This window comes from Solea senegalensis, linkage group LG9 (assembly GCF_019176455.1).
Source record: "Solea senegalensis isolate Sse05_10M linkage group LG9, IFAPA_SoseM_1, whole genome shotgun sequence".
In the NCBI taxonomy this organism is placed as follows: Eukaryota; Metazoa; Chordata; class Actinopteri; order Pleuronectiformes; family Soleidae; genus Solea; species Solea senegalensis.
The window spans coordinates 19,197,512-19,221,058 of record NC_058029.1 but is presented as its reverse complement, the minus strand read 5'-3'; the positions used below and the strand labels follow the sequence as shown (position 1 = coordinate 19,221,058).

The window sequence follows — 23,547 nt, the reverse complement described above, 5'->3', positions numbered from 1 at the left end:
TTTTGGAATATCTACTTTTGCGCAATCTGCACTGAATGGGCCAGGTGCAAAACAGGGCCAAACCACACACGCGCGCGCGCGCGCACACACACACACACACACACACACACACACGGCCAGATGACGTTGCCATTTGTTCGCGGAAGTGGCTTCTGTCGTGACCGTGGAGGGGGGAGGCAGGGGAGGAGGAGGAAGGGAAGGAAAGGGAGAGTAAAGAAGAAGAAGAAGAAGAAGTTTAGACTCAAATCATATGAAGTTACTCTAAAGTGAGAAGCGGACAAAAACCATCGGCCCCCTTTGTTCCTGTTAGATGAAAGTGAGCTGAAGTTTTGTGCGGTGACGGCTCCGTGGACAGGAGGTACAAAGTCGGGGGAAAGAGAGGAAGAGAGCTGGTAAGTTGCGCGTTAGGAAGTTGACCACACTTTTCTAGGTGGACGGGGGGGCATGGTTTGTGTGCGTGCTGTGCGTCAGTGTACCACAATTACTGTACCAAGTGAAAAAGTTTGAGGAAACAGTTAAATGAGTATCTTTGTGGTGCTTTTTTTTTGCCCGTGTGTTGTCGTATGTTTGTGTTTTAGGCTAGTGTCGTGATGCCTGTCCTGTTGGTTTGCTGTAAAAAGGTTGCTCATGATCTCTCTCACACACACACACACGCACAAACCTATCTTAGTGAGGAGTCCACATTGACATACTGCCCTAACACTAGCCATCACATCTAAATGTCTAACCCCTCAAAGGTACAGTGCGAATTATCAACATTTATTGGGGAAGTTAAATATCTCTCATGCCATCTAAGTGTATTGGACAACATTTGCAGCTTTCATTTAGCATCAAAACTCAGATGATGCTTAGCTGGTTTAACATCGTGGTCCATGTAATATAAAAAGCTCATTCTGGGTTAATGAAAACAACAATGTGTTGTACAATCAGGTGATTGTAAATAATAAAAAACAAGTGTGGTTAACCTAACCCTAATGTAAACCCAGTTATTAACCCATAAACAGCCCTTTAAAGGTGGAGGACCAGCCAAAATATATTTGTATTTTGTACTTTTGCGACTTGTTGGTGTTTTTCCAAACTGAAGTTCAGAGGTGTCACCTGCAACGAGGCACCTACTGGACAATACCAGCTGTTAATCACACTGGCGTACAGTCATATGTACTGTGCTGTATTGTGTAGTTTTCCCTAAATTGGAAAATAATTTATATAAAATGAACATCACCTTTTGAATAGGACATAAAGAACAGGGTTAGTGTTAGGCACTGTTCTTGTCAGGTTCAAGGTGAATCTCTTTAGGTTATATTAAATGATCTACTAGAGAATCTTTAGTCTATCATCACACACACGCATAAATCTGTGCACAATCACCCAATAATCTTCAAGCCACACTATTATATTCTGTATCCGTGGAGACTGATCAGCAAAACACACCTTAGATCTGTTGAGATGGTGTCAGTGCGAGAGTGAAAGTTGACCGTGAACTGTGTACTGTGTTTAAGCACTTAAGCGTCGGAGTTTTGCATTGCAATCTCTTTGTATTTCAGTACAATGACAATAAGGCTTTCAATTCATTGAAGCACAGCCACAACATTATGGAAACAGGCTCAAGGGTATGTGGGATGATTGAGGTGACTGAAAGCAGTGCACTCAGTTCTTCTTATCAGGGTCAGACACACCGACCAGACTAGCAGCTCCTGACATGATAGACTGTGATGAAAAGTTATCTCTGCCAATGCAATAGAGAGAAGCGCCGGTCAGCAGCTGATCCGAAAAAATAGTGGATTTCGGACACATCAGGAGCTAGACAAACGGGACACGCGCACAAACACACACACGTGCACACAGACACAAACAACACAATTGGAAGGACAGCCCGTGACACAATCTGTCAGCTAAAGCAGAGCTTCTCTGTCACAATCCAACATCCACATGATTAAAATTGGATCTGTCCATTTCTGCTCAAGTGATATCGATCACAAATGAAAGCTGTGGTTCTGATTGACAGAATGGAGTGACACTTGATTGTTACTGCTTTACTTTGACAGGTGTGTACCCTCACCCACTGATGAGATTGAATTTTGAATTTGAAGCAGCTGTAGGCACATTGAGAATGTTGACAGACCGTCATGAAATACAAACATTTGCTCGTCTGCATCTTTACGTGCCATGTATGTGTGTGTGTCTGTTCATTTGCTGTGGTGGGGTTGTGTTTTTGTCTAGTGTGCGTGTGTCTGTGTTTGTTTTCTGGAAAGAAACCGTAGGAGTTTGTTTTTGAGGTCTTAGCATGTGGTTGTCCGTCTCTACCTCTAGACAATAGGAAGGCCTCTCTGCACTGTTTCCTCCAGTGCTGCTTTTTTCAAGTGCAACATGCTCTCTGCTTAAAAGTTCGTGTAAACCACAGTTAAAGTCATGTGGGGTGTCAGAATGAAAAGTGAGGTTAGCCTACGTTCAATTTAAAATGAATCCACAGAACATAAGTCACAATGTTACAGCTTCAGTATTTGAATGTATTTGGATTTGGCCTTGTTACTTTGACACAGTATATCCATATAAATCTGCTGTGTCACGTCTCGTTTGGTCGATCTCTCTTCATGCAGTAAACTGAGATTGCATAAGTCACCTCTTACTGCAGATCAGTGCTCCTACACCTCCACTGTCCCATGATTTTATATAAAATGGATGTGAGATTTGATCCTGTCTGTCTGCCATAAAGGTCAGTGTAATGATAATCCATCAAAAGGAGACTGAATTCCTGCCCATCCGATTGTTAAACGTACTGTTTGCAGAGAATAGAAAATCATTGATTGCCATACACAAACACCAACCCACGAGCAAAAAGACAAACTTCTACAACACAAAGATTCAGGGCAGGAAAGATTTGATCAGATAATATGTGAACACAGCCGGGGAAAAAAAAGAAAACCAACATAACTCATATTCAGCAGTTACACTCACATCTAGGTCAGTAGTAGTCAGAACATTCATTGCTCAAAAAGTAAGGAAGTGAAGTAACACTATCTATGACGTATAAACCGTTACAGCAAGGGGAAGTTGTATGTGGAGAGTGGCAGTGGGTGGCAGCAGGAAGGGAATGATGGAAGGAGAAAGAGATGTGGGAGTGTGGTTAGAGGGGCTGCTTGGGGGGAGGGGGGGGGGCAGGCATGACCCAAAATAGCCAGCTCACATGTTTTCTGTATGCGTGGTGAGCTATGAAACCAGCAGAAAGGCCTCCTGCTGAATGCCTGGCTAATCTAATGTCCACTCCTACCTCAATTATTATTATTTTTTTTAAATTTGATTGCCCTTCTGCTGTCTGCATGTGGGTTTGCACGTCTCCTTAAATGAAAAAGGATGTATGAAAACATGCGACGAATAAGACTGTAGTGCACAGCTTTAAAATACAAACTGTCCTTTACTTTCAAACCATTGTGACATTAGTTCACACGGTGTTGATTAAGCCGGCCGGCTCCACACGACCCTCTCTCTCCCAGCAACAGTCACATGCTGCACACAGGAAGGGATTCATTTTTGTGTCGAGACTGATGAAGGCAACATCAGCATTATGCTGTTGTGCTGCTGCTGTATGCCAAGATGGCTGCCAACAGGTTGGAGTATGTTGGAAAAAAGAAGCGCCTAAGAAAAGCCTACTGCCCAAAAACACGGTTGTCCAGCAGTTTGACGGGATAAGTGCTTCCTGCTTCCACCCGCCCCCGGCACTGCTGCTGTATACAAACTAACGCACCCTTAGTCATGTCTGATAGTGTTGCTGTACAGAGCCTACTGTCAGATGATGGACACAGCAATAATAATAACAATAATAATAATAATAATAATAATAATAAAAATACAGTAATAACATTACATCGTTTCTACAAATCACCAAAAGTTACGCACTGCGGCTTTAAGTATGTGACTTCCTGCTTTGGTTAGGTTCACCCAGAACGTGGGCCGCCAATGCAGACAGTGGAGAAAAAAAAGAAAAAGACATGCATTATTTATATTCCAACAATTTATTTAGATAAATTGAACTTCTTACTGCCCCCTTAAAACAGTCTCTGCTCCTTCAAACAAAAACATCCCTTACTCTCTGCATGTGGATATTATTTAATAAAACAAATCAAATGTTAAATAAATGTAAATATAATCATTTAAATCCCTCATTACAGTTGTCTAAACAGTCCAACAAGTAGTTGAAGTATAAAAGTGTTACAATCTGATGATGGGAATAAATCTCTGCATTTATTCTAAGTTCTTGTCCAGACAAAACCAGCACAAGGAACTCATTACATTTACAGGAGTTCAAGCTGTTTTTGTGATATATTGTGCATGTTGACATTGTGATTTTCAATATTTTGCACTACTACTACACTTGTTATTTAATGGATAGCAGCTCTGCTCCACTGCTCCATCTCTATCTTAAATCGGACGGTAGCATCTCAGGTGAGTGGTAGTCCAGTGAGGAAAAGGTCAGAATACTCTACTCTACAGTATGCTTAGTATTATTATTCTAGTTAATTTAATGGATAGAAGGAAATAAGTCAAATTAGATTATACCCACACACACACACACACACACACACACAGACGGAGTATAAGAGCAGACAGCACATGTAGCCCTGCAGCATGTGCATTAGATCCAGAGCTTTATCTTAGGCCACATCAGACTCTGCCATCTAATAAATACTGACTCTCTGGAACTTCTACAGAGAGTTATCCTATCCACCACATACTCGCAAAACTCACACTAGCCATCTCGCACTGGGCAAGCCAAGACACAGACGTCCTACACATGCGGCCCTATCCGTTAATTCCTTTCATTCCACAGAGTGTGTTTCAACATGCACACTGGATTATTGTCTTCCTCCTATCACTCTTGTTCTCTCTTTCTCTCACTTTCACTCTGTTTTACATCCATGTTTTGTCCCAGTGCTTGTTGAACTGGGCCATTTATATATCAAGGAGGTCCTGTGACCCCTCCACAGCTGATCCTGGGAGAAAAGCATGCTGGGAGTCAGCTGTGATTGGCTCCCTGAGCTGTGTGTGTCGTATGTGTGATTATTGTGTGTTGATGTGCACTTTGGTGTTTTTAGGGATACAGACTCACAGGCAGCCTGTGTTGGCCAATGGAATATATGGTAAGACATTCAAATGATAACAACCAGCCAATCCAAAAACACTCCATGACACAGTGGCAAAGGGGTTAGCTTTCTTTCAGTTCAAATGCTATAATAGCATTTAAATGTCATAGCATACAGCATATAAATAAGCATTTTCATTGATGACAACTTTATTAGATCATATAATTGAAATAAGGATTTGGGGCTGCATAATTAGAGAAATGCTCTAGAATAGCTGTGAGGATGAAAACATACATCCTTTCATCCACCTAGCCGTTGGTGGCTTCTCACACAACGCGGTTAGAAATGACGTCTATGTTGCAAGCTAAACCACAAGCTGCACTTTGAAAGAAATGATGACGTTTATTAATGACAGTGTTGTGGAGAGACTTTGAAGTGAAATTTATGGGCGTAATATTCACAAAACGTAATTTATTTTTTAAATGTGGCCTACATTTGTATCTCGCATGCATTATTGTGATTCAGTTATCCTTCGATAAACTTAATTTTGATATTATATGCACCTTTAGCATTAGCGCAGCACAGTATGGAAAAAAATAAAATTGTGTTGCAATTATTTTGACTAAAATTACAATCTGAAACATAGTTGGTATGACTTATCATTTTACAGCTAATCTGTCATTTTCCTGAAAACAAAAATGACATCTTTCAGTTTGGATATTGCACTTGGTCGTATGGCACATTTTGATCATTTTGCGATTAATTGTGGAGCCCTAGAAAACAATAGAGTTAATTTAAGCAGCCCCATGTGTTTAAATTTATTGTGGACTGAACGAGTGACTGGTTTATTAGTGCAAACCATCTCAAACTAAAACTGAAGACTGTCTAATACAACAGTTCTGTAATAAGTTCTGTTTGTGGAAATGTTCTGGCATCACGTTCACAGGCAGAACATAATATCTTTCACGGAAGGCTGTGGTATTAGACTGTCGGGTTTTAGTGCATAATGGAACAAATAGGCAGTTATTACATCAAATAAACATCTCTGTGTCAACTCTAAGCCGCTGTGTGTCATGTGTTTCACTGGTTACAGGCATGGTGCAGGTTAAATGGGTGGAGGGCGCTGTCCTAACCAGTCACATCACTGTGTGTAGTGATCAGAGACCGAGTTTTACCTTGAATGACACTCCAGTTCTCTCTCATCCCTGAGTGTGCTCCTTGGCGGTGTAGTGGTCAGATGTAGTACTGCAGGTAGTCTCATGTTTGGGGAGTCATTTGAGGACTCCTTGCTATATGCACTCTGCTGGGTTCCTGTGAGGCTCTATGGGTGGTTTCCTCTGCTTTTCGCTCTGCTGCTTTCTCATCAGATACACTTGACCTATCTCTGGGACCTTCACTGTCTGCTTCTGCACAGTCACTCAGATGTTTTGGTGTCTGCCTGCTCTTAGTCTTACAGTAATATAGCTTTATTTATTGTGTGAATGTCAGTGTTTTTGTATTTTTTTTCCCTCTTATCACTGAGATTAAATAGAGTGACCTCATGTTACACTCTGTACAGCACACAGGGGGAGGGTGAATCCGTTTCCCGTGTCTGTCTCCATCCTCCAGCTCTCTTTTTCCTCTCTCCCCCTTTCACGCTGTCTCTCAGGTTACCAAACATGAATTAGGGAGGAGCCTTGAATGGCCAACATGGACAACTCTTCTTCCCTGTACACTGGCATGCACACATGTCTTTCCATCTACACCGTCCCTTCACTCATCCTCATCTTCATCTCCCCCTGGTGTGTGCATTAATGTGCTGGAGCACATCATCTTGCTGTGCATATGTACATGTACACTGCTAAATGACTGAGGCTGCAGAGAGGAGGTGGGGGGAAGGGGAGGAAACAGGAAGGAGGTAGGATGGGAGAGAAAGAGGTGGGGAGGGCAGAGGCAGCAGCTGAGAGAGTTGTGTGGATGTGTGTGTGTGTGTGTGTGAGAGAGAGAGAGGGAGAGAATGGGAGGCAGCATCACCCACCCAGACTGGGAGGAGGGGAGGAGAGACGGCGTGCTTGTCCCTCCAACAGACAGAGGTGGAAGGAAAGTGGGAATGAGAGACAGAGAGGGGAGAAGAGGAGCACAATGAAGGAGTGCCATTGTCCATCCTGGCAACACTGCCATTTCACCATCTGCTGAAAGAGAGAGAGATAGAGAGAGAGAAAGAGAGAGAGAGAAAGAGAAGAAATAACAGAGGAGGGAAGAGAAGAAGAGGAAGTCAAACGGAGGAGAGGATAGATGAAGAGGAGCTGCCAGCAGTGACTTTGTGAATTAATCGAGCGGAAGAGCATTTCAGAAGAGAAGCACGTTTTTCAGGGAGTGGATGGATGGGTAGCCAGAAAGAGGGAGGAAGGACGAATGACTGGACACTCTGTGGCTGTTTAAACATTAATGTGCTTCTCATGTGAATATTGAGCTCAGCTTTAGATCAGTCACCATGGATTATCAGCTAAATACTCTTTAAACCAAAAAAAGGGGAACTACTTCTGTTTTGCCATTCATAAAATAAGGAAAAAAAACTTTTAGGGAAATTTGTTAGACTTACTTCATACGGAACTAAGTCGATACTTGAGTTTTCTTTTCTTCTCTTGTGTAAATATAGACTCTTTGTGACATCTTCTCTGGAGGATCTTGTACAATTGTTATCTTTGTCAGTTGCTGCACTGAATATTCAGGTTGTTTTTATGCAAGTTTTCTATACATTTGTGTTGTCTTTTTAAAAGTTCATTGTTAATAGTTAATAGTTGTTGTTGTTCATACTTTTATTAGGGAAGTGATTATTAACCTTTGAATAACATCAGACAAGCAGATTTGCATTCTCTAACTGGAGTCAGTGCATGCAGCCGACATGGGATGTCAACATTGATTGGATTTTATGGCTGGCGCGACGGCGCTCAAACTTTGATAATTCCCTGAAACCTATTGATTTTTCTAAGAGTCTGTAGTTTTTCCTTTTGTTCAGTGGGAAAAAAGGCTCTTTGATGCAGCAACTAATTGCTGCCGTGTGATTTGATAAAGCAGTTATCTCTTTGTCTAAAGATTTCTGCTGTTGCCGGGACTATCCTCCGCAGGCATTTCTTTTAATGTCTGTTGCCATAGCAACGGGTCGCAGCAGTTGCAGACAGAACAACATGTAAAGTTCTTTTTCTCATCTTATCTTTAAAGATTGGTGCTGTTCCATTAGGTAATTGTGTATATTTACTTGAGAAGAGACAGTAGACCTGATTAGTTTGAGATTTTCTGTCTTAGACTGGGTTTTTTCTTTGTTAGACATCTGTGTCTGTGTCTGTGTCTATGCGCAGCTCAGCAGTCTCCGAGAATCAGGGTTGTTTCAGGTCACCTGTCACCCCCCTCCCCATTCTGTGTGTAAGTCTCGTGCAATTGCTCTCAGCCCCGATTGTCCTGATCTCACCTTTATCGGTGGCAACTAAGGCAACGGCTTCACCAGACGAGCTGATGTACGAGTATCAGGAGTGGCTGTAAAATTTTGATTAATGTATTTGGTGCATCTGTACATATCACTCTGTGCAGCTGCTTGGTTTTAAGACCATTAGGTGTGCTGTGTCTGTGACAGTCTTGTTACTGTCTTGTGAAGGTGACTCAGGATTTGTCCTCATGTAGTGGGTCATCTCATCTGCAGTCACCTGACCTACACTGTGTTTTGTGTGTGCACTGAAACATACTCAGGCAAGGCGAGGGTTAAATCTGCTCATAGAGCATTTCAGCAACCCTGTGTATGAGAACACACCTGGAATTAGCTCTCTATTGTTAACAAGTCTATTGTGTTCGATCCTTTGCCTTTCTAAGACTCATTGGTGGTTTTATTAAGGTTTTTACAGACTGTTTGGTTTGTTCTGCATGATTTTTGATTGTCCAAATACTGTTTTATTTTTTCCGACTTCTCCAGCCATACTTCTTTACAGCTTTCTGGAGATCATCCCAGCCCGTCTGGCAGTTCGTGCTTGTGACTGGATGCTCCATGGTGCTTTTTAGCCAAGACCAGATGGATGTCTAGCAAGATTTGTTAGACATCTCATCTGTGGTGCTAGACTGGTGTAGGCGACTGTTCCCTTGCCATGCATCCAGCACCCACTACAAGCTGGTGCACTGTACTTTAAACAAAGCTGCGTTATAAAGTAGTCTGTGGACAAATGTATGTTTTCACTTGGTATCTCTGAAACATCGGTGCCAAATTTACAACTTAGTGTTAAGGTTAAGACAAGGTGCGTGCGAACCTTGCTCTCCTCGGAGAGAGCGAAGGTCAACAGATTGTAAATATGACTAGTGCCTCAACAGCACTGAGATGTAAGGCGAGCTAGCCTTGCCTTTTGCTGAGGTCAAACTGCTGCAGACTGTTTCCTCTGCGGGTCTTTTGCTTGCAAGAGACTGTTAAATGCAAACAGACTGTTGTTTGCCTTCTGGGTTGGACTATGCAGAATATGATATGCTATGTAGTATTGGGCGTGTTGTAATAGCAGATAAGAAAGGCAATGATTCCAGTGTAAAACCCTTGGCTTGATTGAAGCACACTGGGTTGTGTCAACGCTTTTCTCAGGTATCTGATTTGAATCTCTGCATGTTATATGATTTAGGCAGAAATTAACTGGGTAAGAGCTGTTGTGCCTAGAGATGCTAGAATATCAACAGAGTGCGGTTTTATTTAAGCATTGCCAACTGGGTGAGTTGATTCACATTCATCTCTGATCGTCCTCCAGCACCATTCAGGGAACTCTGGAGTTTAGACGAGACCAGTCAGGTCTCATTGCCATCATGACGAGCCCACCGTCGGTTGTCATCAGTCAATGACCTACATTTCCCCAGCGTTGCATCACTACTGTGCTACTGCAGTGTGTGTCACTGTACCAGACATCTCAGACTCAAACTACCACTATTCAATGGTGCTCTCTCTGGAGGAAAAACAAAAAACCGTCCTTGCCAAAGTGTCCACTTTTTGGGAATACACTTCAACCAAGGAGGCCTCACTTGTTTTAGCCATATCTAGAACTACAGTCAGGGACGGGCCCTTCTTTTCCAGCCCAGTCTTAAACTTTTTTCTCTGATTTCTACTTGTGTTTAAATGGTCGACCATGCCTAGTCTTTAGCCTCTATAATCTGTAATTCTAAAGTTACAGTGGCAGGACAAACAGGGGTCACCATTAATATATTAGAAAGAGGGACTGTTAAACAAGGCAGCCTGGAGAACGGAAGAGCAGACGAGGGAGGGGGTCAGGGGGAGGGAGAGATCATTTGGAAGAGGAGAGAGGAAGTGGTGGCGCGGGAGAGGGCAGAGGCGTTGGAGAGACAGAGGTTGGCAGAGTACATTGTGTGGAGGAAGAGAGAGGACTTCCAGGAGAAAAGAGGAGATCGAGAGAAGGGAGGAAAGAGTGCAGAGAAAGGGAAGGGGGCTGAACCAGAGGTAATCTGGAAAAAGAGAGACGAGGAGGGAGACGCAGGGAGGGATAGAGCGGGAGCCATTCAGCATGGACATGACATTATTTGGAGGAAGAGAGAGCGAGAGTAAAAAAAGTGGCGCTCGATAAAAGAATATAAGGATATGATACACTTGAAAAGCAGATGTTAAGAAAGGCATGTTGCAACCAGGCATTGGAGACTAGCCATACATCAGTAAGCCTCCTCTCTCCTCAGCCCTGGGCTTCATTCAGCTCTGCAGGTGCTTGCTGTAGTATTTTAAGTGTATTGTGTGTGTGTGTGTGTGTGTGTGTGTGTGTGTGTGTGTGTGTATACGTGTGTGTTGTTGCCGTGTCGTTGCACACAACCCCCTTGCGATCCCCTCATTGGCTGCTAATAGGATTTTTATAGGCTTGTGTCAAGCAGGATAGAGCTGCTACACACGTGTGTGCACGGCAACGCACACATACACAGATAATCTAAGAGACACTGTGGGCAGGGTAGATTTTTACAGCCTTACATGCATGTAAAGGTGTATGACAAGAGTGCAGCAACACACGCGGGGTGTTGAGATAAATCACTTGAGCTGATTCTCCATGGTGCTGCTGACAGCTGGATAACTTGACTCTAACCGAGAGTCTGTCAAGTTTAGACAAGATACTCACAGATATTGTTTTACACTAAGGAAAGAAAAACCCACCAAGATGAACACTTTGTGGAGAGCTAAGACCATATCACCATCAGTCCCAGGAACACAATGAATGCTGAAGCAGATTTAAAGTGACCTGATTGCAACATGATCTGCGCTGGTGCACTAACAACAAACTTTTTTCATCCGCATTTGACCATTGACCGGGACACGTCGCTTCTCCTCTGCGCTTTTTCTCATTTTGCTCCCATTGTGGATAACGCTGTATTTAAAGGAGTTTGGTTTTGGCTGCATGATAATGACCAGAAGACAGACAACCAGACAGATGTATGCAGCTCTTACACTGACCAAGACAGACAGATGGCTGTATGTCCTTTCAGGGAGAAAGTTTGAGTTCTGAGACGAGGAGACATTTAAATGAGCCACTAGAGCTTGGATTTGTGCATATAAAAACTGACGCTGCAAATTCATTATGGAGCTTGTCCCAAAAACCAAATACACACACTTCCGGAGTGAATCGCTGAGCTCAACCGATGAAACGAACTCCAATCCGTCATCGTTCCCTCCTTCCAGCCCTACTACCCCACTCACTCCCTCCCCTGGTTTACCTCCTTCTCTCTCCTCTTCATCTCTCACTCCCATCTTGCCCCCCTCTTCTCCTCGCCCGGCTGAGAACAGCCCCACCACCCTCTGCTCCTTCTTTCCCAGGATGGGATCCCTCCGCCTGGGTGTCTCTGCCACTCTTCTCCCAGGACTCAAGGCCTCGAGCAGGCCACAGCAGCTTCAGGCGCCTGTTGAGTCCTCTGGGGATGACAGGAGCAGCTCTAGCTCTTCCTCTCCTCATCATCACCCTGTTCCCCCTTTAACTGCTCCTTCTCCTCCTCCCCGACCTCCTCTGCAGGACATGAACCGGCTGGGAGGGGCGTCCAGGAGGGCACGGGTAGAAGGAGGGCAGCTGGGAGGAGATGAGTGGACGCGCCATGGCTCCTTTGTCAACAAGCCCACCCGCGGCTGGCTGCACTCTGACAGTGTGGTCAGCACCACTGGTGTTTCCTACACTGTACGGGTAAGTGACTGGTACATAACTGTAATGTGTAATTACACCACAAACTTTACATATGTACTCTCCCTTATTTCTCATTTTTAGAAATGGTTTCCACCACTTTCCTCCTCTGTTGTCATGTTCCTCATGTTGTGCAGCATCTGTAATGAATTGTAATTATAAATGGGACCTTGATGCAGGAAGTGACTGATGCTAATGTGTTGTTGCTTTGCTGTTTTCTGGGCAGTACATGGGATGTGTGGAAGTGCTGCAGTCAATGCGAGCACTGGACTTCAACACCAGAACTCAGGTCACCAGGTGAGACAACATACTCTTTTCAGGTGTTGTTGTTACACTGACAGCAGTGCACACACACACACACACACACACACACACACAGGGTCATGCAGCTATCCTTTAAGGACTCACATTGACTTCCATACATTTGAACGGCTTAACCAAAGCCATATTCCCTAAACTTAAAGATAACCAGTTAATGCCTAACCTTAACCAAACCACAATTCAAATCTCACAAATTACGTTCTGCCTCTTTAGGACCAGATTTTTGTCTCCATGAGGACTAATGGTCCTGACAAGTTCACTATTTTTGCCAGAAAATATAAAAAAAGTAATGATATAGTACACACACACCTCCTATTTGTCTTTGACTGCTGTGCTAGCTTTCTCTCCCACTCACACTTGCTTGTTTCTCTCTGTGTGTCTAACTCCATCTTCATATATTATGTGTGTCTGTGCGTCCACGCATGTCTGCACGCTTGCAGTTCTCTCAGACCCTAAATTAGAATGTTCTGGAATCCTGGTGGTTTGCCTCTGGTTTCTGTAGCGATGTTTGCCTCCGTGGCGTAGACGAGTATTGTTTCCAGAGACGATAAATTCATTCACCCACCGCCAGGTCTTCATTCAGTCCACAGACCAGTAAGCCCAGGTGTGAGGATTAATGGAACGTTATTGTAATTCTTGCTTGTTTTTTTTTTTGTGTTTCAGGGAGGCAATATCTGTGGTGTGTGAGGCAGTACCCGGAGCCAAAGGAGCCCAGCGCAGGAGAAAGGTTCAAACAATGCACACTAGCACACACCCTTACAGGGCATTATTTATTTATACAGCTTAAGTGGGTGGCAGTGGGAAGGCTTTTCTGGATAAGAGCTAGATTTAGCTTGATTGTCCACTCTGTGGTCAGCTGGCTATTCAGTCAGTCTCTCACACTCACACGTCTCTCGCTCTCCCTCACACGCATTCAAAAACAGATCTTGATTTAGGCTTATTGTACTCATTTGTGGTTAGTGGGCTACTCGCAGGTAATTACCAATCACTCTCTGGTCTCTCTTTTCCTCCCTCTTTTCACAAGGGAGGCTGGAGAGGTGGAGTTGTTTCTCCTGTGGAGCCAGTGTCAGCCAGACTGGCAGACACAGCCAGCAGTCTGTCGTAAAAGACTGTGTGTCTGTGCACAGTGTTCCTGTAAAACTATAAACATCCACCCAAACCGTTCATAAAACAGGTGGCTAAACCCAGTGGCCAGCTGCTATTGCAGGGTTTGACCAAAGAATGTCTGGCAGCGCAGCAGCGCACACCAGACGAAGCGCTGTTACAGAATGTAAATGAGAATAAACTCGTCTAGTCCCTCTGATTTTGGCTGGACTGAAGTTAACGTGGCTGAGCCATGTGCGTCCCGTCTTGCTGCTGCTGGTCTCACACTGCTCTCCAAGTATTCTGGAGCAGATGTGGATGGAACGGCCTGAGAGCAGAAGGAGAACGGGGATAAACACTCTGGCACAATAATGTTGCCGTGGTCTGTGTGATGCTCTTGGCACAGCCGACAGTACGTGGACTGTCCTGTCTGCTCCCTGTTGGTCACAGTTGGCCTTCAAGACAGGATCACTTTCACAACAGCAGCTGTTCTCCCACTCCCACACATTTCCAGGCATTTCCACACATACATCCACAGGCGGGCAGCACTCTGGATTGTCGTGCCTTGTTGGAAAAAAAAAAAAACTAAACAACAAGATCAACAACTAATATAACTGTAGCTTTCTGATTGTAATTCACATTACGCACAACCCTCTGCTTTGCAGCCATCTTCTCGCTGTCTGACATCCATCCTGGGGAAGAGTAACCTGCAGTTCGCTGGTATGACAATCAGCCTCACCATCTCAACCAGCAGCCTCAATCTGCTGGCCTCCGACTGCAAACAGGTTAGACTCAATTGAACCCCTTGCTCCTGGTGCTGCGCGTTTCTCAGACTAGATTTGTCCCTCACATCCAGAGAGTTAAGTGTGAGTCAGAGTTGCAACTCATTGTTCGTTTTAGAGCCGTGTTATCCTGTTATTACATCCTGAGTGAATATAGCCTGTGTATTTTTACTGAGGTGCTTTTACATGTTTTAGCCAAGAGAGGTGAACCTAAACAATGTCATTATTTAATGAGAATTTTATCAGGCAAATATTTGTCTAAATGAAAATGTATCTGAGTGAATTTAGTTTTGTGATTGTGACTTAGTCAAAATAGCATTGTATGTTATGCCCAGATACATTTACAGCTTTTCCACTTGCACAAATGCCTTTCAGCCATCATCTTAAATCCTTAAATTACGACTGGTTAAAATGAGAGCCTCCGTCTGGACCTCTAATGACCTAATAGCTACTGAGTGATGTGCATTTCCTTTGGAAAATGTAATGCAGTGTGTGCACATTAGCACATAGCACAAAGAAACGTGCATGCAGTATGCCCCTTCACGAATACAACTTCACACAGAGAGCATTAGCACGTGTTGTGTTCAGGAATCCAGAGGATACACACTGTTAATAAGATGGAACACCTAAGCCATTGTCCCTGCTTAGTTTTTATCGCTGCAGCAGTTTTCTCAGTAATTATTCCACATTTGTCTCTCCATCTACATGCTTTCATCTCACTACTGTCATACTTCATGTCACCCACGTTCTCTCTCTTCTCTCTTTCTCTCTCTCTCTCTCTTTCTCTCTTTCTCTCCACAGATAATTGCCAATCATCACATGCAGTCCATCTCCTTCGCCTCTGGAGGAGACCCAGTGAGTCACCCAAAGTCAGCTCAAACTTCACTCTGGACATTTTCTGACTTTCTTCAGCTTCCATGTCCTTCCTTCCTTCCTTCCTTCCTGTCCTCCTGTCATTGTCTATTCCTATGAATACCACTCCACTCACTCATTGCTGCCTCACTGGTTTGCAGGGCTTCTCTTCCAAGCCTGATCTCACTTTGCCCTGTTATCTCTTTCAGCTCAGTGTGTTTTTATTTAGTTATCATGACTTAGAGGCTACAGCTTTATCTCTTTCCTCTTTGTCTTCTTCTATCTTTCGCTTTTTCCCTTATATCGATTTGTTTTTTCCCTTTTCCATCTTCCCCTAACTGTCTTCCCCGGTCTCCCTCAGGACACGGCTGAGTATGTAGCGTATGTGGCCAAAGACCCAGTAAATCAGAGAGGTGAGTAGAAACGTCAAAATGACACCTCAGGCATCATCAGCCGATACATGTTTTTTTCCAAATATATTTTTAGGGTAATTTGTTTGACGTTAATCCACGGATGCATGAGTAGCAAATCTCTATATTCACTCTCGCTGCATGGTAAAACAGGATTTGACATTTCTCTCTCAGTAATAAGTACAAAATGAAAGAATCCTATTAAATAAATCAATTAGCTGTATTAATTTCTTATTCTATTTGACTGTGACACATTGTCCACCAAAGGCCCAGAATGCAAAGGAAGAAACGGCACATTCAGTAGAAAATAAGCATCACAAGGACATTTTTTGTTGTTGTTTTTTGGCAAAGTCTGCTGTATTCATGCTTATGTGCTAAATATATAAACATGTGACTTGATGAGTTTCCAAGTAATAATAGTGAATGGAGTGGGGAAAACTCAGCTCTCTGATGTTTGTAGAGCAACTAAAAAAAAATCTCACTTTGGGATTAATGTACATCATCACTTACATTTGGCACCACTTTAAATATTAATGTTTGTCATATAATTTGAGGGAAATCTGATATGGGTACACTGAGTAATGTGCTCAACTGTTAGTCTAAAAATACACACGCGGACACAATTTTCTATTTGCCTAGCAGACTGTATGTTTTGTATGTTGTAAGTATATTTGCCTGGAGCTTTCTTCATTCCTTACATCTTATATATTTCATATCATTTCTTTCAGCGTGTCATATCCTGGAGTGCTCAGAGGGTCTAGCCCAGGAAGTTATCAGCACCATCGGCCAGGCCTTTGAACTGCGCTTTAAACAGTACCTAAAGAACCCACCCAAACTGGTCACACCTCATGACAGGTAACTGTCAATATTCCTTGCTCATTTGTGCAGAAAGGAAGAGTTGTGTATGTTTATATTCTCTTTCTCTCCGTTTCTCGCAGGATGGCACCGTTTGATGGCTCTGCATGGGAAGAAGAAGACGATGAGGCTGCTCCATCTTCTGATGTCCCTTATTATAATAATTTCCCTGGTAAACAGCCTCCCCCTGGTGGACTAATCGACATGAGGACCCGTCCAGGGGCAACGCTGGTGAGACTTGTGCACATAATACAAGAGGAGGATCAAACGTATACAGTGACATACAGTGATGTTTAAACACAGTCAGCACTGCCGTTCATATGAAATAAATTTGAATTTATCAGTGCATGTTTCAGGAATGCCCAGTTTGAGCCTGGGATATTGTAGCCCACCTTATTATTGACCTTTTATGGTGCTTTTAGTAGGCCAAAGACTTGAGTTTAACTGTAACTCATTTGGTGGGTTTCCATCAGCCTGTGTTTTCAATCTATGCATAAAAAACCTAAATGGAAACACACAAAAATAGGGTTGAGGGATGTGGAGAAGTTGACATATCTATAAAATAAGGTTAATTCAGTGAATAAAGAATGCCATTTAGAAATCAGGTGAGCGAAATGTCACTCCGGGTTTGTCATTTCGGAAATGTCCAATAAGACTGTGGACTGATGAGGAAACCACAACATTCCTATGATTACTGTGAGAGCTGTGCTTACTCATCTATTTTCCTCTAACATAATTGACCAAATTGGGATATTGATATTGAGACCATTAACTGGTGTTTTAAATGAAGTAGGAAAAAGGCATATATTCCATTGACTCTCAATTTGAGTTTTATTTGGTTTGGCTATTTAATATACTCTTACTTCCTGTTGCCTAAACAGTTGTAGATGGAAACATGCATAAATATTCATACATTTGCAATGCATTTTAATGGAGTGTGTGTGTGTGTGCTTGTGTGTTTCTGCAGCCGTATGGACAGCCAGGACAGAATGACATTCACAAGCAGCCTCTGCCTCCTCTACCAGGTGAGATCTGTCTCTGTACGTAGCTGTAGCTCGCTCTCTCTCTCTGTCATTCATCTGTGACTCGCTGTGTGTGGAACAACTGTTTTACAAACACATTTTTCCTCACTTATTTCCAAGATAAAAAAAGTTATGTTCCCTCATTAAAGAATGCTGCTTATTCATTTTGGCTTGAAGTCAAACTTGTATCCATGTGTGTTTGAGGTCTATTAACACTAGCTGAGCAATCAGTCACACATTATCTGGACTCTTATTTTGTCTTGAATGTTTAAAATACCTTTCAATGTGCACAGCTGATCATGTATCATAGATCACAGACCATGTTACTGACGTCCTCTTCTGTTTTTTTGTAGTGGGTGTCAAGGAAGGGGGGCGGGAACTATTTGATGACCCTTCATATGTCAATGTGGATAAACCCCGCCCCCCAGCTGCATCAAATGGAAATGTTCACAGAGATGCTTTTGACATGAGTAAGGCTCTTATATTGTATTTTTTTATACTTTCTATATATAAACCACAATATAAGACACAATTCATTTAAGCAAATAAAATATGATTTTTTTTTTTAATATCATGTATTAAGCATAAGGGTCAGTCACTGACTGAACACATGAGCAGTGCAGTACTGTGTCTACTTAACATTCCATATGATGAGTGGAGCTGCCTACAGAATGCATTGAGATAAGAGAGAGTGCCTTTGTCCATTACAGGGGCATTTTATGTAAGCGGTTAAAGCTTTTCATGTGAAAGACACAGTCCACTATCAGTGTTCAGCACACATCTGTCAGACACTGTGTGGTTCACTTGGACACGGTTCAATCATTTTATGCCTCCATTTTGGCACACAGCCATGTACAGTATGTCTATATTTATAAGATGATGTAAAGCTGCAGTGTGTAACATCTTTGTGAGATAGTATTGTTGATATGATTCTGTCTCTGTTTGGTCCTTGGAAAATTGGTTCTGTCAAGCAAAACTATCAGACTTCACTGAGGTTCGTGTGTATACGACAGCAGTGCAGGGGCGGGTGGGAGCAAGAAGTGATCATCTGGTTGTTGTTTTTTTTAGCATTTCACTTAAACTTGTCGTGGACACGTATTTGTGTGTTCAGCCCACACATTTGTGTCATAGAAAATAAAAAATTGGGCTTCTATCTGAGAAATACAATATTAAACATGTGACTGTTTTTCCATACTTCCAAAGAGCCATTTGATGATGCCCTGGGCGTTTCTGGGCACGGTGGTCCAAGCTCAGGAACAACAGCGCCCCCCTTGGTGCAGCAGTTGCAGTGTGAGGCTTGGTTTCATGGCAGTCTAAGTCGCAGAGAAGCAGAGAGGCTGCTGACCCGAGATGGTGACTTCCTTGTGCGGGAATCTGGGACCACGCCTGGACAGTATGTCCTCACAGGACAGCAGGGGGGTCTACCCAAACACCTGCTACTCGTCGACCCAGAGGGAGTGGTAAGTCTGGGGGCGGGGGGAGGAAAAGGAGGGAAAAGGGAAGAAGAATGGAATGTATATGGGCAAGGGGTATTTTTAAGAAATGCTTTCCTAACATGTGTCTGTAAAGTTGACTTGAAATGTTTGTGTTTGTGTGTTTTGTCATTTAGGTCCGTACTAAAGACCACCGGTTTGAAAGTGTGAGTCACTTGATCAGTTACCACATGGACAACAGACTCCCCATCGTTTCAGCTGGTAGCGAAGTGTGTCTGCAACAGCCAGTTGAGCGCAGGGCCTGATGTTGCACAGACCAATAAAATACACCACCAAATATACACACACACTCCTTCCACAAATCAGGACAGGATAAAACACACATCCATATGTCAGTACACACAGCAACACTGCACTTAATACTCTTAAATGAACACAAGAATACATGGATGCACACACGTCAAAGAAAACCAAAAGAAAAGAAAAAAAAAAGATAATAATAATAATTTCTCTGCAAAATCACTTGCTGCTGTTGCCACATGTTCCTGTCTTTTCTGAAAGCTAAACTGTGATCTGCAGTCCCTCCTCACTCCCATGGACGATCACGCGCATCACTCCAACGTGGAGAAACACTGCTGCATTTCATAACTGTGAATCAGGGAGGAGCCCTTTGCTAATATCAGAATGTTGCAGAATACAAATGCAATTTTTTAAGAGAAAAATTCCTCTCATTCATTTATGAAAAATGAAAAAAAAAAAAGAACTTTGGAATTATGTACAAAGAAATAGTGGAACTAAAGAGCGAAGAAAGGATCGTGAATGTGACGAGGGGAATGAGATGTTCTGTGCTTTCAAGCATGTCGTCTTTTTCGCCCCTCAAACTGTTGCTGGAGCATGTTAGGGAAAACTGGATGCCAATGGTTCTTTGTTGCAGACACTGAACCAGGCTCGAACATAAACACTCTCCCTTCAGGTGTCATTTGAGCTCTTCAGCAGGAAACCTGACATTGACGTCGACCTGCTGATAAATATGCATAAAACGCAGCTTCCAACGTAATCAGGAGGACCTCCCCACCCCCAACCACTCCCCTTTTAAAGACTGTAAAGTGGAGTGACACCTGGTGATGAGGAAAGCTTGTATGCAAAACTGGGACTGCTATGCCAACGACCGTTGTATATCTTCTTTTGTTGGGTTATTATCACGGGACTCATTGCTAATAGGACATTTGGACTTTAGAAGGATCTTAAGAGCTGTATCGCCATAATCCCTCTGTAAACGTGTATGCACATACACCTTTACACAACACACGGTCTGCACCACCTGTCATGCCAAAGAACATGGTCACTAACAGCAGAGGAAGCCATTATGATTACATTATTAACGGTTATTTGTCTTGTGTAATTACAGCGTTGGGAGCTAATTAGATAGAAGGAAGTGCACATGAAATAGGGCTTTTCTGGATGGAAGAAGAATATAGGTGATAGGTGCCTGAAAACATCATCTGCAGTGCATTTCTGTCACGTACAAACACAGTAATTTACTACACTTAAAAAAGCATAGGCCAGAACGGCGGCTTTTCACTGACATCTTAGTATGTGTTTGCAATGACAATCTATGGGTTCAATCTTTACAGTGTTCTCTGGATCAACCTAAAAGCTAAGAAGAGTTTCAACGGTGGCCAATTAGAAATTATGACACGTGTAAGCAATGAATTTCCCTCTGCAAAAAAAATATCATGCAAAAATATGTCGTAGTAACTGTTTTGGTAATTTCAGTGTATTGTGATGTTGATGCTTTACTTTTTAATCACTTGAGGGAATGCTTTTTAAAAATCGTAGGTAACTGATCACAAGGACATACATGTTTTTGGAGCCTTGCTAATAATGGTATGTGTTAAGCCAAATGCTACTCCTCGGTGTACTGTTTTCACAAAGGATCTGGAGGGGAGAAGTTCACATGCTACCTTTCTCCTCGCGTCCTCCTCCCGCAATTCATCATGTTGTTTTTTTGATATATTTTATATTGTGCCTTGTTTCTTCAATGCAGTCATGTCACTTCAATGCAGTCACCTTATGTACTTAATTCAAATGTAGTCGACTACAGGAGAATCTCACACAAGCCTCTCAGTTAAACCAAGACTGCAAAAATGACACTCCAGTAAACACACACAAACAGATCCAGTGATGGCAATCTCCTCTGATGCACATTCTTGCATTCAGCTTATAGTCACAGATACTTGATGTCACCATGGGTGGGGATATTTCCTGACCATCTGTAAATAACATTGGTTGTTGATTGGTCGGCTCAGTACTGGATTTATGTGAAATCTTGTTCCACTGAGCCGCACACCACGCAGGCACTGAGGCAGCTACAAGATATTGTGGCCAAAGGGATCTTTTCAACGTAGACCTTGTAAACTAGTTCTCAGACTCTCAAGTGAGCTCACATGTAACAAGCATACACGCAGCAGACTGACACCTGGGTCACTGTCGCAGGCACAGACACACACATGCACTTCCTAGTCTGGTGTTTGTTGAGCTTTACGTTCTGGCATCAGTGTGTGTGTGTGTGTGTGTGTGTGAGAGAGAGTGACCCTCCTGACCCTCTGCATCATTCATGACCTGGTCCCATGTTAACATTGTTCATCACAGTTGCCTTTGTTGCATGAAAAGTCCTTTCAAAATATTGTTGTTGGTGATGGTGATAGTGTAGTGTTGATGACGTTGTTGTACTTCTAATTTTGTTGTTGTTGTTTTTGAAAGCCAAAGGTTAATTTCAGATAGTGTGCACAGATAATGATTTTAACTTTATATATTTCTGTTTTATTACTTTTTTTTGTTTTTAGGGAAAATGTCTGTTTACACCTGTATCTGAAAATATAGATTGCATACATAAATACATATATCATTCATCTCTCTTTGTGGGTTTGGATTTTGATATGATTTGAGTACTTATTTATTTATTTAATTAATTAACTAAGGATTTTTAAACTCCAGAAAAGGCTCGGATGGAAAATGATCACAGCACACACTGTGTATGATCCCCCATCACAAACTGTTGTGAACAAAGAGTGGGATGTAGTGCGGCCGTGCTCCTGGAGCTACTGGAACTCTCCTGTTTGTGAACAGATGAGGCTACAACCGCATGGGGCTGATTCAGGGATTATTAGAGCTCAGAGAGAGACAAAAGAAGATGACATTGAAGGTAAACAAGGCCTTAAATCAATCAGCAAATGTTTGAAAGAAGAGAAAAGTCTAGAAAAAGCAGGATTTGAATGGAGGCAGCCTGCAGCGCATATAGAAGGTTATAAGAAGGGGAGCCAACTGTGGCAGGAATACAGAGCAGACCTCAGCTGTTGAACAAGTCTGGACCAGTACCATTTGGCAGATCTCTCCAAATTTTTTTTTTCCAGGACGACTGCCCTCCCTGTTGCCTCTGCTTGATCATACACATTCTTTAAGGAGCAATGCATCCACAGCGTCCTCTTCCCCAAGCCATGCCCTCTTCCTCTCTGGGGCAGCAGCTGCGGGACATGGTCACAGGTCTGGGAAGAGGCAAGAATTTCCTGGGTGGAAACTTTGCCTACGGTATCATCCAGTCAGTCAAGGAGTGCCTTTATTTCCTCCTCTGCTGCTGGTGCATCAAAGAGATCCTAGACTGACGAGACTGCGAGAGAGTAGATGACGTGGTGAAACATTGATTTTCCCTGTGTTTTCCTGCGTTGGCTTTCATAGAGTCATTTCAGCCAGTTTTTATTTAATCCGGAATGGAGCATTTGATCAGCGTTGCTAGCATGGCTTTGGCAAGAATTAATCTCATATGAGAACAACCTACAATTTTAGAGAAAAGGTAAATTAACGGTTCAGTGTGTCGGGATTACTTACATGTAATGATGTGATGTGACTGCAGATGGTGACAAACATTCTGCTTTGGCCTTTGCACACCAACAAGTTGTTCTCTGTGTCAAAAGCTTCTGCTTAAAGAAGCCAAACAGAAGCCTCTGTTGGTTTGTCCATTCAGGCTTCTGTTGAAACATGGCAGTACAAGATGGCTGCCTCTATAGAGCAAGGCCCTTGCCTAAAGTACTTATAAAAGGCTGATTCTCTAGCTATGAAAAATCTAATGATTTTTATATGAAAGCAATTATACACTTGTACAAACAAGCTCATGGCTTAGAAAAAAAAATCCTAAATATTACACACTGGACCTTTAAAATCTATTTATGTACAAAATGACCTACTTTGTAAGCAATCTCAGTTTCTTAGTTTGGGAGAAAATGTTTCCAACATCATTAAATTTAACTTTATTTCTTTTTTTTCAGGGTATATGATGTTCCTTTTGGATTTTCAGGACACACACTTGTATGTTTCCAGATGCTACAAATGTTCATTCCTGAAGTCACATTCATTTAAATGCTGCTGATCAGACCTCTTGACGACCATCACTCCTCATGTTCCTGTACCAGGCGAAAACTGGTGTGGCAATCAATAAAACGACTAACCAATAGAAAAAGTACCTTTATCTCTGCATTTTTCTTCTTTTAATTTTTGATA

At 42.7% G+C, this 23,547-nt stretch overlaps 2 protein-coding genes across 5 annotated transcripts; both read left to right on the top strand.

Moving 5' to 3' along the window:
* Window positions 1-174: 174 nt before the first annotated feature.
* On the top strand, window positions 175-21,911 carry shc1 (SHC (Src homology 2 domain containing) transforming protein 1). 4 transcript variants are annotated; one of them, XM_044033837.1, is made up of 14 exons: window positions 175-392; window positions 5,091-5,135; window positions 12,074-12,238; window positions 12,462-12,532; window positions 13,220-13,283; window positions 14,305-14,424; window positions 15,223-15,276; window positions 15,635-15,686; window positions 16,412-16,538; window positions 16,622-16,769; window positions 17,506-17,563; window positions 17,914-18,030; window positions 18,764-19,020; window positions 19,170-21,911. In XM_044033837.1, the coding sequence occupies exons 2-14, from the start codon at window positions 5,124-5,126 to the stop codon at window positions 19,296-19,298; spliced, it is 1,374 nt and encodes a 457-aa protein (XP_043889772.1). In that variant the 5' UTR covers window positions 175-392; window positions 5,091-5,123; the 3' UTR covers window positions 19,299-21,911. The 4 variants fall into 4 exon arrangements, with proteins under 4 accessions (XP_043889772.1, XP_043889773.1, XP_043889774.1 ...); XM_044033838.1 differs by lacking the exon at window positions 5,091-5,135; XM_044033839.1 differs by lacking the exon at window positions 5,091-5,135 and having other exon boundaries at window positions 290-392; window positions 11,851-12,238.
* Window positions 21,912-22,312: 401 nt separating this feature from the next.
* On the top strand, window positions 22,313-23,509 carry LOC122774498 (lens epithelial protein). The gene is made up of 2 exons (XM_044033842.1): window positions 22,313-22,843; window positions 23,316-23,509. The coding sequence occupies exon 1, from the start codon at window positions 22,461-22,463 to the stop codon at window positions 22,653-22,655; it is 195 nt and encodes a 64-aa protein (XP_043889777.1). The 5' UTR covers window positions 22,313-22,460; the 3' UTR covers window positions 22,656-22,843; window positions 23,316-23,509.
* Window positions 23,510-23,547: the final 38 nt, after the last annotated feature.